The sequence below is a fragment of the Musa acuminata genome, chromosome BXJ2-9 (genome assembly GCF_036884655.1).
Source record: "Musa acuminata AAA Group cultivar baxijiao chromosome BXJ2-9, Cavendish_Baxijiao_AAA, whole genome shotgun sequence".
Taxonomy (NCBI): Eukaryota; Viridiplantae; Streptophyta; class Magnoliopsida; order Zingiberales; family Musaceae; genus Musa; species Musa acuminata.
In genome coordinates this window covers 14715109-14732510 of record NC_088346.1, presented here as the reverse complement: position 1 = coordinate 14732510, position 17402 = coordinate 14715109, and the positions used below count along the sequence as shown (strand labels likewise).

The 17402-nt window shown below is 40.8% G+C and overlaps 4 protein-coding genes across 8 annotated transcripts; 1 reads left to right on the top strand and 3 right to left on the bottom strand.

Annotated features, from left to right (window-relative positions):
• Positions 1-86: 86 nt before the first annotated feature.
• LOC103998457 (GPI-anchored protein LLG1-like) lies at positions 87-970 on the bottom strand. Its single transcript, XM_009419939.3, has 3 exons — positions 831-970; positions 677-733; positions 87-482 (listed from the first exon to the last, which is right to left on the bottom strand). The coding sequence occupies exons 1-3, from the start codon at positions 913-915 to the stop codon at positions 115-117; spliced, it is 510 nt and encodes a 169-aa protein (XP_009418214.2). The 5' UTR covers positions 916-970; the 3' UTR covers positions 87-114.
• Positions 971-1751: 781 nt separating this feature from the next.
• LOC103998442 (CRM-domain containing factor CFM9, mitochondrial) lies at positions 1752-6421 on the bottom strand. Its single transcript, XM_009419920.3, has 5 exons — positions 5871-6421; positions 5713-5778; positions 4744-5020; positions 3975-4376; positions 1752-3277 (listed from the first exon to the last, which is right to left on the bottom strand). Exons 1-5 carry the CDS (start codon positions 6275-6277, stop codon positions 2342-2344), a joined length of 2088 nt encoding a protein of 695 aa, XP_009418195.3. The 5' UTR covers positions 6278-6421; the 3' UTR covers positions 1752-2341.
• A 254-nt stretch (positions 6422-6675) lies between these two features.
• On the top strand, positions 6676-7059 carry LOC135622012 (chaperone protein dnaJ 11, chloroplastic-like). The gene has a single exon (XM_065123640.1). It carries the CDS (start codon positions 6676-6678, stop codon positions 7057-7059), a length of 384 nt encoding a protein of 127 aa, XP_064979712.1.
• A 163-nt stretch (positions 7060-7222) lies between these two features.
• LOC135623251 (enhancer of mRNA-decapping protein 4-like) lies at positions 7223-17298 on the bottom strand. 5 transcript variants are annotated; one of them, XM_065126000.1, is made up of 12 exons: positions 16375-17298; positions 14771-14820; positions 14529-14685; positions 14124-14342; positions 13081-13209; positions 11177-12796; positions 9163-9510; positions 8966-9085; positions 8447-8617; positions 8161-8322; positions 7866-8009; positions 7223-7682 (listed from the first exon to the last, which is right to left on the bottom strand). In XM_065126000.1, exons 1-12 carry the CDS (start codon positions 17158-17160, stop codon positions 7371-7373), a joined length of 4218 nt encoding a protein of 1405 aa, XP_064982072.1. In that variant the 5' UTR covers positions 17161-17298; the 3' UTR covers positions 7223-7370. The 5 variants fall into 5 exon arrangements, with proteins under 5 accessions (XP_064982072.1, XP_064982074.1, XP_064982075.1 ...); XM_065126002.1 differs by having other exon boundaries at positions 7866-7994; XM_065126003.1 differs by having other exon boundaries at positions 7866-7991.
• Positions 17299-17402: the final 104 nt, after the last annotated feature.

Here is a 17402-nt window from a genome sequence, read left to right as displayed (position 1 = left end):
ACCAACCATGGCCAGTCAGTGAATTGATATGAGATGCAAAAAGGAGATGATAGCACCGAAACAACAACGAGTGCAACGCTGCAACGTCAAGAAACATGACTTCTTCCCGGTTTCTCAAGTATGCAGCAGAAACACCAGAACCATTGCACAGATAAGGAGTGTGAGGAGGGAGGCGAGGGTTTGACTCGTGAAATCTGCACTTGCATTGCCATCCTCCGACTCCGGGGGAGTCGCAGGACAAGCCAACCCTTCCTTGCCTTCACGGCATTCGCTGGCAAAGAGCCCAGGTGGGTACTTTCCATAGAGGTTGATGTAGCTGAACATGGTGGAAGCACAGTCATTGGTCTCGTCATTCAACTGATCAGCGAAAGGGCATGCCAATTCCTTGAAAGCTGCACAGCAGAGGTTGGCAGGGTACTGAGGACCCTTGCACTTGCCGGTGATGATTGTGTAGTTCATTCCCTCCAAGTCGATAGGACAACCTAACAGAGTTTCGAGTCAAAAGCAAAACATGACATTTCGCAATCACTTGCAGTCAAACACGTTGGTCGATGATAAATATTGTTCCGCCGTGTTGGATGTTAATGTTAATGCATTGTCGTGAAAAAGAATAAGCTTGCTTTAAGAAATCCAAATCATTTTTCACAATCCAAATGAATAGCGGAAGAAATCCTACTCGTTTTCGCCTGCAGCAAACTCCGCCCGGCAGATCCATGCAACTCGAACACGGTATCTATCCAAATCCATATCGAGAACTATAAGCTCAGGAGGAAAAGGAGGAGAACTCAAATCAAACTAAACATTTTCCCAACTTGATTGGGACCCCCCACCTGAGATGAAGGTAGAACCGGCCGCTAATCCCGCCAAATACATGAGAACGGCAGCGAGCAACCAAACGTCTCGACTCGAGTCCATCCCTTCCCTCCTCCTCCTCCACGGCGACCAACGGGAGAAGGGAAGCAAAGGGGAGAGAGAGAGAGAGAGAGAGAAAGGGAGAGCGTGGCAGAGAGGAAGAAAAGGGCGTTCCTCCGCCGAACGAGGCGGGGATACAGAGCTGGCCACGATCAAACATAAGACTGCTCGTGGACGAGTATATGCCGAAGTTGAAGGAAGACAATACAACTTTGGAGCGACCAAATCTGTGAGGCCATTCTGAAAACATTGCATACATAACCTCCTCCAAATTAGTATTTTTTTTTTGGTATTTATCCCTTAAAATTTAAATGTACACGTAAGCAAGCTATCTATATTTCTATTCTTCTAAACCATATTTACCATTACAAGTTTTTGATACAGCATACATATATCAATGCCTAACATGTCTCTCCATTAATATATACATATACATATACATATATACATATCTAAAATATTCTTAATTTTTTATAACAGTAACAATATATATATATATATATATTGAATTTAAAAATTATATTTGTTTATCGTAATCAATCGCAATCTTGATTAAGATTTCAAAGTTTTGCAAACCTCAATTCTAATTTCAAAATGCATAAAAAGGTCCACAGAATAGATATATAAAATGAACCAACCGAATAAGATAATAAGATGGCCTACCATAATTAGTTTGTCACAGTGGCATCAGAATAACAGATATCACTTGCATCGCACACCATAAGCCAATCGAAAACCAGATGGGCCAGGCTCCGAAAAATAATAATTCAAAAGGGACTCATTTGAATGCCAATATGCATCACAAGTCATTGTCAATATCAAATGGGATCCTTATTGGATATCATGAACAAATGGGAGACTTATTGGATATCATCGTGAACATGTTTTCCGACCATGACATATATAGCTTAATGTTTCCCTTCGTTTTTCACAATCATCACAAGACAACCAACTCCTGCTGATAATATAAAGGAAAAAAAACATGTCATCCTGCTCCCTAGCCGGATTTTATCCATCATCCATTGAAAAAAAAGGAAATAATACAGGATAAGATACCATTTTTTTTATACTACAGCTTGAGTTTAAAATGATCCAAACTAAATCAAGTGTTGATCCAGTCTTTAAATTGCAATACATTTCAGTTCACCCCATACATAACCTCATCAGAAGCAGGAATAACAAATATTGCGAGTTCCGTGGATCCACATGCCAGGGAAAGTTCCAACCCCATCCGCTAATGTATTATAATGTAACTGACCAAGAGGCATTAAGTTCAATTAGGATTTGCGTTACCTCAAAATCCTGGAAAAGACCTCCCCAATTTATCCGATAAAAAAATCAGGACCGAGCTCAGCTTCTAGTCTATCTGCCATGTTTTTGGTTTCTGTTTTCCTTTTTGTCTAATTCTGTTCAGTTCAAACAATATTCATTAATCACTGTCCCAACTTTCATCAATCTCTTTCTTCTTAAGTTCGCCCATCCTCCTGCCATTTCCACTATTACTGTCGGAGTCATCGTTGCTGCTGCTGCTGAGATAATCGTAAGCAGTGCCTTTTGTTTCCAACAAATCATGTGTATCCTCATCTTCTGATTCCCAAATCCCATCCTCCGAATCTTCATGCATATCATTTGATGGCCTGGTATCTTCATTTTCTATCCATTTGTTTCGTTCATTGCCTCTTGTTCTGAAAGCTTCCTCCTGCCCAACTCTGTTGTTCCTCTGTCTTCGGTTTGGTAGTCTTTCAAGAGTCTCATCTTCACTATTCTCATCACTTTGAATATCAGCTACAGCATCATCCACTTCATCATCATATTCCCACTCGTCGCCTTCTGAATCCCCAGATATCTCAGGATCACTATTCCACTTTCGTGTCTCTGTAGTCCTTAGTCCACCAGAAGCACCACTTGAACCTCTTCCGTGGCCCCTATTCTCTTCTGAACTTCTGCTACTCCAGTCCGATGCCCTGCTTGGCATACCCATGCCATCTTGACTCCAGTACCTTATTCTGGATGATTCCTCTTTCTCTGCTGCTTCCTCCTCTGCCCACTCCTTGTCTGCTGCATCCTCTATTTCTTGAATAAAGCGGTCAAGCTCCTCCTGGTCACTGTCTTCAGAAGGTACATCGGCAGGCTCATCTTGAGGATCATCAATCTCAGATGGGGATGGCCTGTTCCCACGAAATACATATGGAGTTCCTTGTTTCTCATCGATAGCCCTGAAAAAGGTAGCAGCAACTCTCTGAATGCTAGCCATAGAGATTGGATCCTCCGGATTGACACCCTTTCGGCGAAGCTGCTGCTCAATTTTCTTTATGTTCAACTTTTGAGATTCGAGAGCTTGCTCAAATCTCGCTTTGAATAAGGCCTGACATAAAATAACCAGGACAAGAATAGGCAAATATTGATGTCAAAGGTAGATACTACAGTAAAGTTCATTGTAAATTGTACATATTAAATCACTTGAAGAAAATCAAGCTGCATTGCCAATCCACACTTTATCCTAATCGATGTTAAGCCTTTAAGACACTCAATAAGAGACTTTGTTATCGTGACTGATCTAGTGAGTAATCAAAATACATGCAGAGGAACAAAAGCAGAGATACAATTGAGTAGTAGTCCATAAGCATAAAAGATGGATCAACTACATCCAGCGACCAACACAACTGCAATACTTAGGAAGGATTCTGATAAATACAAACTAATATAAGCAAAGAGAGTTACGAGAGGCAGTGGAACATCATGCAATAAAGAGAATGGTGGGTGGCAAAAAAAAATCGCAAGTATCTACAGATGCAAACACAACCAAGACAGTGGTTTTTTGTTAAATCTGTTCTTGCATGTTATCTCCATTATGCCCTTTCCACTTCAAGCATGAGAGATGAGTTCTTAATTGGTTACTGCAACATATCAGATAATCCATACAATTTTTGAATTAAAATATAACTGCTTCAAATCCACACATTTCCATCGACCAGTGATCTCTAAAAAGGAGAAAAATGATGTATTATCAAAATAGGAGCAATTGCAGCATATATAACTAATGTGTTGGAAATAAAACGAACCTTCCTTTTGGTCAGGGTGTTGACTGGTATCAGATTCTTTGGTTGTCGGTAATTCCTTCCACGAAACATGATAATAGTTTTGACATTGTGTATATTAACCACGATGCCACCACTTAATGTTGCAAGCATGGTTGCCATTTCTTTAATTTTTTCCTTGGGAAAGTTGTCACAGCAAACTTGTACGGTCTCATGGAACTTCCAGTGGAGATGCATGTTTTGAACCACACCTCCAAATACTCCACGAACTCCAACAGGTACATAGTTCCTATTTCTAAAGCCAATCTTCTTATAAGCCTGGAGCTGTTCTGGTGTAAGAACCTCAGGATCATGGCGAGGGGTTGGTAGCTCTGGCAATTCATATTTCTTGAGTTTCTGTAGAAGCAAAGCCACCTTTTTCTTGGCCTAGACAAAAACTTACAGATATTGTCAGTCAACTGGCCACAAACATAACGTTAAGCATAATACACTGATCATGTAAACGAAAGCACCACCCACAGAAGAGGCAGTTATAATATCTACATGGGTCTCTCAACAAAATAAGTGGAGCATTCAAATGTAAACAACATGTTTTTAAATCGCTTAGTACAATAAAAGTACATTCCAATTTAGAATAAAACCCATCAAAAGTATAATCAATACTTACCAAGTAGGAGATTGACATAGCCATATACAACACAATAATATTTTAGAAAAAATAAACCAAAATAAAGACCACTAGTTAGTGGAGAAGGAAAGCAAAAACAAAAAAAAAAGTTTCCATAATGCTTACTCTACGTAAGTTGTATATTATCCGCTCCTCTTCTGTCATTAATTTCTTTCTAATTTTTTTTGCACGTCTGATCTCCCTTAGAGTTTTCCCTGTTTCTCTCCGCATTCTCTTCTCCACCTTGCTCCGCATACTCCTTCCTTTTGTTGTTGACATAAACCGGCACGCACAAGTTGAAATGAAGTGGGAGATGGAAGTGGAGTTCAATTTTCTCATGGACATTAATCGAAATTCATTATTCGACCATGTTTTCAAATATATATCTCCAAACAGGTAATTCCTGCCAAAGATACAAAAACAGACAACAGAGAGAAAAAAAAAGGATTATTAGAAACTGTATTTCCATATAAGACAGACTACTTTGAAATCATGATATAAAGGTACTTATCCACCTCTTTTCTAGGAGAGAAACACTCTTTAAGCAGTGGTAATATAAGCTTTCTATGAGCTCACATGTTGAAGATCAACATTATTCAACAAAACCCATTGGGGTCTCTTTATTGCAAATTTACACACAGAAAGATTTTTCTTTGGACAATTAAGCATGAAAAAAGAAAAAAAAAGAAGAAAACATAGCCATACATCACACAAGGCTATGTGATGCCAGATGTTAAAAATGGATCATGATCAACAATCAGCACAAAAAACAGAAAAAAATCAAAAGATAATACTAGTCAAAAAGACAAATATCAGATAATACTCCAGGTGTATTCTACCCCCTCATTTTTCTCCTAGGAAACCGGTACAACAAGTTTGCTAGAGTCTCTTAAGTATTTAATGTGCGGCAATTAAAGATATTAACATGTCGAACAACAGTTTCATAAGCCAAGAACAATCAGTGTCAGCTCTTTGTTTGTTCATCCATAACAAGAGAAGTATGAGGAGATTGGCGATTACTATAACTTGTCGACCAAGAAATCAAAAGGACGAAGTGTTGACTAAATTCTGCAACACAAAAAAAAAGGAATCTACCTTGAATCCGCCTTTCCCGAGATTTCATCACGGTGCCTCCGACAATACTGATGCCTCCATCGAGACCTGCAAATATATTCCCCAATCATCCAACACGTTTCATCTACGCTAAAAAGGGCATTCTCACAAGAGATCAAATATTTCTGACAGTGACGGACAGAGTCGAATCAGCCGAAGGCAACGAGGGGTTCAGGGATTCCGAGAATTCTTGGAAACGGTAGACGACGGGATCGGTATCGGGAATAGAAACTGGAAGATGATCGAAGAGCACGGCAGCGGCGGCATTCTTTAGCGAGACGCTGCCGCTGACGCTGGCACCGATACTGCCGTCAGTCGACGAGGAGAACCGCCGGGATCGGAGGAGGAAGCGGCTGAGGAGCGGAGCGGCGGAACGCTGCATCGCCGCCGTCTCGTTCTTGGCTCGACTTATTTGGTCGAGGGCTGCGAAACCCTCCCCTAAACCCCGAGGAGAGCGACGCACGGGCAGCGAGGCCAAATTAACCTGACCCTGACCAGACCTGAAGTCGTTACCAAATTGACCTGACTCGGACCCGATCGTCGTCATTTGACCGGCTCATATGGATTTGTCTAATCCTTCGCACCGCCTTCAGATGGTGAACTTAATTCGCATCAGGAAAAATCTACTCCATTTCTTTATTATGGAGTCACGTCACGAAATATAGAATGGAATAATTCCGTCGAGGAGGAGGCCGTCTTGCCCACTCCAAATGGCACATCTTACTTCAATCTGATATAATTACTAGTAATTCCTGTGCACGATTATTTGAATCGCTTTATGCCTTTTTCTTCCACCTGTAATGTAAACTCACTCTTATAATTTGACCCCGAGAAAGAGAGAGAGAGAGAGAGAGAGAGAGAGGAGCGAGGCTCATTTGCTCCTATTGAAGCCCCACGCCGACTCTACCCCCATCGCCTCGTCGCCAAGGAAGAAGAGCCGCAAATATGGCAATGTCTGGAGGCCTAAACTTCGCTGTACTCCCTCCTCCTGTCTGCATCTCCGTCCGGCCTAGGTCGGTAGTGGCTTTGGCGGCGGCGGAAGGGACGCCGGAGACAGCTGAGAGGAGGGCGAGGAGCCTGTACGAGGTGCTGAGGGTCCGAGAGACGGCGACGGCGGGGGAGATCAAGGCGGCGTACCGGTCCATGGCGAAGCGATTCCACCCGGACGTGACTGCGGGCCGGGGAGGGGACGACTTCGTGGAGATCCGCCGCGCGTACGAGGCGCTGTCGGACCCGGCGGCGAGGGCGCGGTACGACTTATCGATCGGGAGGTGGCGCCAGGGGGCGTGCGGCCTCTCAGGGAGGTGGGAGACGGACCAGTGTTGGTAACCGCTGTTGCATCGAGGAGTCGACACCTTCTTGCTCTTCAATAAAAACTAGGATAAACGGTACTGATGACAGCTGATTTCGTCATCATAACAAAACCACCAAAAGAACCGACTCGAAGTCACACATCTTCTGGGATTATAATTGTGCATTAGGAACCTAAAAATGAAGCAGAAGAAACACAATGAATGGCTGGACCATTTATAATCTACACAGTACATGGCCCTTCCATGGGCCAATATCGTCAAGCATCTCTCTCTTCTTTTATCTTCTGTACATGACCCTAACAGATGATGGTGGGTCAAAGAAAGAGATCACTTACAGGTCGTGAGTACAGAATTTATAACATGCATCAACAGGCGGACGCTGGCTGCTTCAGAGGCACTGGTTGTTGGAAATGCCATTTGGTGGCCCAACATGTTGTAGACTTGCTCAAATATAGGCCTCACATGCAGTGCGATCATCGGGTCAGCCGGGTTGATTGCAACGGCAACGTCCGTCATCCAGCCGACTTTTCTCGATGTCTCATGACCGATATCACATGCTAGTTGCTGCACAAGTGCTAAAAGGACTCCTTGACTCAAAGGGAGCGGCTGCCCCGTGGAACAAATCACCCGCAAATCAACCTACAAGATAACGCGAGCATGAGCAAAGAAAAGAGGATAAGAAGCGGGGATAGTTGAGACAGAAAATGACAACATTAGAGAAATGAGAAATTTCGACTGATAAGAAATGCTGAGGCAGAAGAAAAAAAAAACAAGGTCCAAATTGAACCATCTCCATAATTGAGTTTTGTTTAAGGCCAGTACCTGTGTGCATAGCCAAGATACGATCGACACATCACTTCTTTGAAGTGCCATCGTGAATGCCTCCTCGTACTTCCGCTCGGATATCAATCTCGACAGCTCCTTTGTTGGATCTAGTGGTGCCCCCACCTGCTGGATAGATAAGGCCTGATGTGGGTCAATTTCAAGTATCTTTGAGTCGAGCAGACTTCCAAGAAACACAGCGATCTAAGTACAACTACAGAGGAGGAGGATTTACAACACAAATATAAGTCTCAATGTAAGAATTACTAAATGGAACCTGGAATTGATGTTTTACCATCTCAGGAAGGCCAACCGAAGGGCCATTTGCTTGCTGCACAGCAAGAGGATCTAATGCCTTTGTGTTTCCTGCAGCAAAAAGCCCCAAAAGCTTGCGCTGACCATCAATTAATTCAGTGGTGAGATTTTGGGTAATTGATGAAGCAGAATTGATTGTGTCCTGCATATAGGAATAAACAATTTACTGCAAAGAAAATGATTTACATTGCAGATAATGAATATCACACCATAGCAAAGGATGCATCAGATCATAACAATGAAGCCAAAGATTGTAAAGCACTTACCCTCAAAGTAAGTGCTAATGAACTATTTGCCACCTCAAGCTGCTGCAGAGCAGCAGCAGTGTGTTCACTCATTCCCTTCTTGAATACATTTCCCACTTGCTCAGACATTGTTTTACAAGAGTGCTCAAATGCCGGAACCACTGATGATTCCAAACAAGACCTCAAGGCGTCCTGCATTCAAGTAAGAGACACAAGTCGTCAGAACAAAAAGGATTCTGCAGACAGATAAGGTTGGCACCAAATATTCAGAAAGAACAAAAAAGATCAGTACCAAATTAAATAACAAACAACATGTATCCTATCAGTAACCTATTCTTTGTGTTGTCTTAACATCAACATATGAGGACCACATATTTATTAAACAGCAACACTGAGAGTACCTACAGCTTGCGGGTAGGTTAGATAAGAGCCTCTCTATATGAAAAGAATGAAACAATGTTTTTCATCAGAAAGATTACTAATTTGATGCAGCATTAAGAGGTCAACCATAGGAAAAGCTTTGTTGGCAATCTTTCATACCTCAAGAACTTGCTTCCCAGAAGTTTGGAACTGCGTTTGGATTTGTCTTGCAACTGTAGCTTCAAGTTTAGAACTGATGGACTTCTCCAATTGGTTCACTGATTTATCACCAACACCCTTCTGAGATGAGAACATGACATGTTCGATAAATGCAACAGATTTTAGCCAAAATGATAACCACAAAGTCAAACAAAAACCTGAAATGACTCTGCAATAGCTGAAGAAATAATAGGTGTAATTGCACGCGCAACAGTTGACCCTATTACAGAAAGTTCTTTCTTCGTTGCCTTCTCTAAAATGGTTGGCAAGTCCTTGTTCACATGGTTGGTTATTAGATTTGTCATCTGCTGGACACGGTCCTTCTCAAACTTCTCATATTTGGCATTTTCTTCTTGGATACGGGCCCACACAGCCTCTAAATTGGCCTTGATGATCTTCTCCATGCTCCGACTTAATGTGGTCTCCACCCTCTTGCCTTCCTTTGCTACTGATGCAGACACCATTAGACTCATCTGCTTTTGCATTTCCTTTTGCATACTTATAATCTGCAAAGAACCCATCAATTAAGTTGACGACTACACGATAAATGCAAAAGGTGTGGAAGTGAAAAATGCAAACAGCAAAAACAGTCTCTCTAAGTTTGTCCAATAATAGAAAATGGCATTCTTTCTTAGGTTTTAGCAAGCAAAAATCTGATTGTTAGATATCAGTTGGAAGAGAAACTTTAATAGTATTAATAAGTTCGACAGTAGGAATATGCATAGGGTATCAGTTCAGTTTTTTAGAGTAAGCCTATACCTAGAAGATGGATACATAGGCTACAAGCCTACAAAAAGAGTTGCTTCTAGAATTGGCCGCTTAGAACTACATAGTCAAGTGCATGGCACCATGCCGCTAAATTATATTATGATACCAACTCTCAGTCACCTTCAACAATCAACCAAACTTAATAGAGAAGAAGATATATTGAAGTACTGTTAACAAGTATATCCATGTACTATGTCCTCTTCAGGAATTCATGCCTCTGTACTTAATTCTTCATTATCACAACCTTCCAGTAAAAATATGAACTCTATTGGAAGTATCACATATAACTCCTACATATTTTTCAGTAACATTAAACTAAGAAAAACAACAAATTCCAACAAATAAAACCCTTACGCATATTTTTACTGAAGTATGAAGATTGCAACTTCTTATAGCATTATAAACAACGTATTAAATTCTTAAACATGTGTTCTATGGAAGCACTCCTCAATGAATTAAAACAGTAAACTGCTAAATGGCGATCGACTTGTGTGTCACAGACACAAAACACATTATCCAACAAATGGAGTGCATAGACCAATAGCTTATGAGATAGCAGATGTTAAAAACTAATATGGAACTGTCAATAACCCTTAAAATGAAAGCAAAGAATAATTTACTGGTTGTGCTCTACATACAAATGACAGTTTTAGCACACAAGAACCTAAACCTAAGTTCTCAATGAAGAGGGAGGGAGGGGAAGATCTCAAGATTGATGCCCCAAGTATCATGGTGGCACTGGTTACTATATACTCAGTACTCAGCTGATAATACATATCGGCAAGGATAATAAAATATTCAAACGATCAGGTCAATTTCAGGGACTGATTCAATGCTTCGGAATTTCAGAATGGAAAATGGAGAGGACCGGGTTGGATCAGCAAGCCCAAATTGCTGGACATGCATTTTGACTGAACAGTAATTAAAAAAATTAAAATATAAATCAAATATAGTATACTCGTCCAATCTACTTCTCGACAGCATACAGTTCCAGTCAATCAGTTGGTGAGAATTTGGTCAGGCACAGTTCAGTGGAGGCATTGTTGAGGCCATGAAGACCACATACTCAAGCACATCCTCAACAGCCAGAATCAGATAAAGATACTACTAGGAATTGACCAATCTGAAGTAAGCCAATTTTGTCAAGTGCGGCCATTCCTTGACCTTGATCCGTCAAGCTGAAGAAGCAAATATGCTCAAATTGGCCATTGCCAATCTGCTTCGTTTCTGGACTCATCTAAACAATTTTGATATAACACATCAATATCAGCCAATTAATGCGAGAACAGGAAATACAAACGCAGACCAGCACATCAATCCCTATCGAGAAAAATCTCCAAACAAACAGTATCAGACACATTTAAATGAGAAGAAACATTTTAAAAAATGAAATAAAACTTTCACCTGGTTCACAGTTTCCTGCAGAGCAGGAATTTCAGAAAAAGCAGCATTAGCTAGAGGAGCACCTGTACTGCTCCCTGGTTCGTTAAAAGATTCGGTAGAATTAAAAGGGCTTGATGAAGGTGATGAAGGGCTGAATCTTTGGGAAGTCTTTTCTATTTGTTTCTTCCCACTGGCAGCTAAAGGAGATTGAGATGCTGCCATTACAGCAGATCCTGTCACCTCTTCTGTTGTATTTTTCACGCCATCTTGAATTTTTGCCTCAAAAGTGCTTGGTAGATGTTTCTTTGACTGGGAAATTGCATTGTCCTCACCTGGTCGAGTTTCTTCCAGAGTTCCTTTTACAGTAGAGCACTCATTTTCCATCCTAAAGTCGGCTATTGAAATCTGGGGGGAGATTTCCTTATCCTCAGCAGCAAAATCTTCAGGCACTTTCTGCGAATCAAATTCCTGCAGACCTGGTTTATCCTCACCCACTACTTTTACTTCCAGTTCAGCACATTCTATGTCATCACAAGTGGTCATATCTTGAGCCTTCACTTCCTTGATGGATCTTTTATTGGCATGGCTGCTTTCTGAAGAAGATATAGCACCTGACAAAATTTCTGCGGGGGTTACCAGGTGAGTTGAGTTACCACCAAGCTTAAACATCAAACGAGGATTAGATAACATGGAGAGATCATTCTGTCCAGCTTTAGATTCATCCTTCAGTGTGCTTCCTTCTGTCATAGGAACATCAAGTGCACTTTCAATGAAAGAATCCACTCTCCTGTCAACTGAATACTCTGAAATTGACTGATCCATTTCACAACCACCAATTGATGGTGCGTCCTCAGATTTTTCAGGGCTCTTCAGGTCAGGTAAAGTTCCTGCAAAATCCGCACTCAGAGCTGGAGGAACTGGTGTAACATGCAATGCATCAACATCTACACTCGGAGCTGGAGGAGCACTGGGCTGAACTTCAAAACTTGATTCAGACAACTCAAGGGTACTGGTGCCTACAGTAGAAACTTTTGTTACAGCTTGTGAAGCTGCAGGTGCCCTGTCAATGCTGCTATTGGTAAGATGGGTTTTTGGTGAAGTATTTTCTGTAGAAAAATCATTGACAGAAAGTCCACAGGATGGCTCTGGAACAGCGAGTCCTTCCATACCACGTGTCTCAACAACATGAGATAAATGATCCCTTTCCAACCCAGCACTAGCAGTTGGTGGTGGTAGACATTGAATTAAATCCAGAGCATACTGCTGTATAGCCTGTGTCTGGACACAGTAGACTTGGACCACCTGTTCTCCATCAGGAAGGCAATCATGTGTTCCAGTAAGACTCAAAATAGGCATTGCAACGGTAAAGTCTGCTATATAATCCATGCGTGTAGAAGAAGGATATGGACCATAGTCAACATGCACTGCATAAATAGCATTCTTCTTTGCATTGGCAATAACAATAAGGCTTGGTTGAGGCAAAACTACTATTTGATTGAAAAATGCCTCTTCAGTACGAGATTCTAAGGAACTTCTCAAGTCCAAGGTCTGAGTGCACCGCCATGATTCAGAATCGGTCGGCAATAGCCAACCTTCTTCACCAGCAGAAGCCCAAATTTTCACTTCTCGGCTCAAAGGCCCCTGCAACATAACATTATACAGTTCAAAATGTCATAATAAAGGAAGGCATCAAAGAAGAAAGGACGTTATTAATGAAAGGAGGGTGGAATAAAGAATAAGACATTACTCATGACATTGAAATGCATTAAAAGCCAATAAACTAAAATTAGGATCATCATCAATACATTCAGAAGCACATCATATGAATTTGGCATAAAGGATAACATCTGAGAAATAAAAAAATATTCATGCAAAAGAAAATCTGTGGCAAAATACAACTTAAAAGAAGGTTAAAGCATGCATACTGCTGTAATGAGATTGATGTGATCAGGGCAATGAGGTGATGTCATGAATGCCACTGAGTTAACAGGATGACCATCATGTGGCTTGAACATGGCAAGGGGCACTACTTTACGATCATCCCAGATCATAACCTGTAGCAGAATCAGATAACCAAATCATCAAACAAATATACCATAAATAAAAACAAGATTCTAGAACACCATAAGTATTAAATGATATATTAACATAAATATTAATGCTTCATAAAAAAATAAACACCTCATACTTCTCTACACAGAAGAATTCAAAAAGAAACAAAAGTTTTAAGTTGGCTTTAAGTCCAGTAATATGTGTGTGTCATCATAAAATAATAACATTTGACAACAAGGCAATTAAAGGAAAATGTTAATAAATAAGAGTAGAATTTCTTGTGTTTTTTATACATCAGAATGAAAGGCAATATGTTTTCCTTTTTACATCTTCCTGTCAGAAAAAGACAGCATCCATCTGGGTGAAGTTTGAGGATACTCGGGTTTCATAGAAATACTTTGCTCTATACAGGCAGTGAAATTCTATTCAATTCACCAAGTATATAGCATTAAAATGGAGAAAATATCAAATGATTTCCCGAGGAAAATGTTTCATAACATGTACACTGGATTATCAATATCAAAGAACTAAAAACAGCTGGACATCAGCATCTTAGTAGAGCAAGAGCAACCACTGATGCAAGAACACTGATGTGTTTACTAAACATATGCTGTCAATGATAAAAAAGAATTTGAAAGAGTCGGCACATCGAATACAGACATGAGAAAGAGGCCCTTGCCAACACTAGCTGGCCAATTCTCTCCTGCAAGAAAGACACCACAAGATTTCTGATTTTTCTTATAACATGCATATGCATACCTCACAAGTTAGAATAATGCATTGCTTTTTGGTGTCAAAACAAGCCATTGCAGGTTAGACAACCATATGAAATATTTACTTAATGAATGCATGTTCACCACAAAAAAAATGGAATAATTTTTAATAATCAAGCAGTTAAATAGGCATGAGTACAAACTGTTCCATCTTTTGATGCTGATACTAAACGAGTGATCATCCACTGGGATATGGACAGATCTGTCACTTCTCCATCATGTTTACCAGTAATTTGCACTCCATCAATCAACTTCTCAACATGGCATTTGAGAGGTTCCTCTGCTAAAAATTCTTTTCCTCTTCCAACTTTATTTATGTCAATTTTCAAGACCCAATTTCCAACTCCAACAAACAATATTTCCTGCAAAAAGTAAAATGGAAAATTGAACTATGAGCTTCATAGAAAACACCAACAAGTAAAATAATAGGACTATGAGAAGTACCAAAACATGGATCCTTATATCAATAAATCAAAAGGTACCAGAAATGTACTTTGTAAATACAGTTAGGCCAAAGGAGTTCATGCATACATAAAAGGTCACTTTACTTGTTTGTGGGAATGCCAACATATTCGTGGATGATGTGATTCTCCCTGTCCTACAATCTGAATAGCCATTATGATTTTTCCTGTTATCTGCGGCTTGTTTTCCTCATCAGGCGCTTCATTGATCTTCCACACGAATATTCTCCCATCAATACTTGCACTGCAATGAACAAACGAGTAGGTTGTCAAAGCAACAGGAAGAACAACAAAAGGCGTACAATAAAATCAAATAGTAGCAAAAGTACCTGGCTAAGAAGTGCACATCTTCAGCAAAGAAAGCCATGTCAGTGACCCTCTAGAGAAATGCAACTTTAATTAATACAAAAATGTCAACAAATACATAAAAGAAAAGACTGTGACAAAGAGAGCTTCAGATTGTGCTTCAAAAGTGTCACAGGAACTCAGGAAGAAAGGAACATCTTGGCTTATTGTAAAATTACAACTAAGTGTAAAGAGAGAACCTATAGTAGTTTCTCCCTAATAGAGAAGTGTCAAAATTGACTATGAATAATAAATGATAACAAAGAATCTGTACTTAAACATTAGTAGATTAAAAAAGATTCATATTTGCAAACCATATTGTGTTGTTACATTAATGGGCACATGTCAAAACTCAAAATATTATGCAAAAAAAAAAAAGAATAATATACAACAATTAGAACATAAGCAAAGTATGATTATTATAGTCATGAATGGCAAAATCATTATTGGCAAAATCAGGTACATTCAATCTACATGAATTTACCAATTAACATTTTTCTTAAAAACAAAACTCCAAACAAACGAATCTCCAAGAAAACAAAACCTACAACGCACTTAATCATTTAAATGTTTTCATTTCCGTTAATTGTAACATAATCTTTCTTCCAATTTCCCACTAACAAAATAGAATCTGCAGATATCTAACTACAACAAACAAATAATTGAAAACCAGAACAGCATTTGTTAAGTTCCATAAGTAATAATGAGGCATACTAGCACCTACAGTTCAATAAACCCCAAAAACAAACAAAGTTTAATTATATCAAACCAGAGTATAACTCCAGAGTGATCTATAACATTATCATATGAAGAGCAAACCTACTGATGTCATGAACAAAAGTTGACAAAATGAACTACTTGTTTATATAATATGCTCAACATCTGAAGAACTTTGAGGGATCCAGTTGTGATTTTTCCATTTGTTAATTGAATCAGAAAAAGTATGTACTTTCCTCAAGTAACTAAGATAGCATCAATAAACTAACATCAAGCACAATAAAACCAACAGCAACATCCATCTTGGTAACCATCTTCCACGAAGATGAAGGTCAAAGCCTATACACCATACTTTCATTAACTGGGGGGTAGTAAAAATTATTTAAGATCGAAAATCAAAATGTAAGATTTACTTTGGATCCAATGCACAAATGACTTGCCACTTGGCAGCCAAAACTAGTTTATGTTAGAAATCTGCAATGGTTAACAAATTAAGCTCCTTAGGTATCAGCAACTTTTTGTACCTCCAAAAACCCAGCTCAATCAGCTTGTTAAGAAGCAACCAGTAGTTAAGAGTAACATCATCGGCATCAAATGCTACATAACATCCCAAAGTTATTTACAGCTGAGAGTCCTGGGCTAAACAAATACTAAATAACAATTCGCCGTATAGGCAACAAGGTGAAAGCTACATCGAAAAAGAACAAAATATCCAAAGAAGTCACTCCAGTCACATAAACATAAATCCTACAACCGTCATATTGTCTTAATAGAGAAATAAACAGGACAGAACATACACTTAGGTCAAAGAAATTCGTCAATGAAACACAGAAAAGCTTAAAAATCTAACTGCCATTTCTAAATATCGAACCTGAGAATGCCCCTTGAGCAATGATCTCAGAGCTGTGTTGATATTGAGCACCCGGATAGCACCAAGCTTAAGGCCATAGCATATATAGTTCCGGTTGACCGCGATCTGGCGGCCCAAAACAAGCCCAGGGTCCGAGATATATTTGGTGATCGGCGTTACCTCGAGCTGTGGCGGCTGCAACTCTCCCGGTAGTCTCAAATCCACATCGTAGACCACCCTTTCTCCGGAACCAAGAAGCCGTCCTCTTGGCAACTTATTGCTTGGCATCCTCACCGGTGTTGGCCGAACCAGAGCCGCTGGCGGAGCCGACGGAACGGGATGGAGAATGGCGGTCGCGGTTGCGGAAGGGGACAGGAAGTCCGATGGCGTGGAGGAAGGGAGCGGCATCGAAACGGGGGATTCCAGGTGGGCAGGAGGATTCAGGAGGGCCATGAGGCGAGCGCCGGGATTGGAGTTGGGGCTAGGACTAGGGTTAGGTGTGGGATTAGGATTGGTGAGCTGGGGAGAGGCGGCGGTGGGGGAATAAATGGCGGGGGGACGGTGGAGGGGCTCCTGCGCATAGTGGAGGAAGGGGTGGTGGTGGAACGGCGGGGTGGCCGGTGGGTAGGAGAATGCCCCAGGGAGAGGCGGTGTGGGGTACGATGACGGAGGCGCGGGGTAGGCGGAAGGAAGATGGAAAGGCGGCCGGGGGTTGGAGCCGGGGCTAGGGCCGGCGTTGGGGGGCTTGAAGACCGCCTGCGCCTCGTAATTTCCCGACGTGTTGGGACTCCCGGCGGGAGACGCCATCAACGTTGGCGGAAGAAGGCGACGGAAACACTAGGGTTTGGTCTATCGTACGCCGAGGTGGGGGAGCGGCGTACGTTAACGGAGATCTCAGCGGGGAAGGAGGCTCGAGATTGGAGAAGACGAGGGGCCAAAAAGGAATGAACCTTTTGTACTCTTTGGTGCCTTCAAAGTTTTTAAGATGGAGAGATTATTTCTTCTAATGGTTTCCGCTAAGAGAGTCAGCAAGCGAATGAATAGACCCA

What these genes read in the sequence shown, in the direction of transcription:
- LOC103998457 (XM_009419939.3), bottom strand. Translation starts at nt 915, where the DNA reads ATGGACTCGAGTCGAGACGTTTGGTTGCTCGCTGCCGTTCTCATGTAT. An exon ending in CGGTTCTACCTTCATCTCAG is followed by an intron (nt 734 to 830) that starts GTGGGGGGTCCC and finishes GGATTTGGATAG; the next exon opens with ATACCGTGTTCGAGTTGCAT. An exon ending in TTTGCTGCAGGCGAAAACGA is followed by an intron (nt 483 to 676) that starts GTAGGATTTCTT and finishes AAACTCTGTTAG; the next exon opens with GTTGTCCTATCGACTTGGAG.
- LOC103998442 (XM_009419920.3), bottom strand. Translation starts at nt 6,277, where the DNA reads ATGACGACGATCGGGTCCGAGTCAGGTCAATTTGGTAACGACTTCAGG. An exon ending in TCGGGAAAGGCGGATTCAAG is followed by an intron (nt 5,021 to 5,712) that starts GTAGATTCCTTT and finishes TATCTTTGGCAG; the next exon opens with GAATTACCTGTTTGGAGATA. An exon ending in TAATATACAACTTACGTAGA is followed by an intron (nt 4,377 to 4,743) that starts GTAAGCATTATG and finishes GTTTTTGTCTAG; the next exon opens with GCCAAGAAAAAGGTGGCTTT.
- LOC135622012 (XM_065123640.1), top strand. Translation starts at nt 6,676, where the DNA reads ATGGCAATGTCTGGAGGCCTAAACTTCGCTGTACTCCCTCCTCCTGTC.
- LOC135623251 (XM_065126000.1), bottom strand. Translation starts at nt 17,160, where the DNA reads ATGGCGTCTCCCGCCGGGAGTCCCAACACGTCGGGAAATTACGAGGCG. An exon ending in TGCTCAAGGGGCATTCTCAG is followed by an intron (nt 14,821 to 16,374) that starts GTTCGATATTTA and finishes GCATTTCTCTAG; the next exon opens with AGGGTCACTGACATGGCTTT. An exon ending in GTTGGCATTCCCACAAACAA is followed by an intron (nt 14,343 to 14,528) that starts GTAAAGTGACCT and finishes TACTTTTTGCAG; the next exon opens with GAAATATTGTTTGTTGGAGT.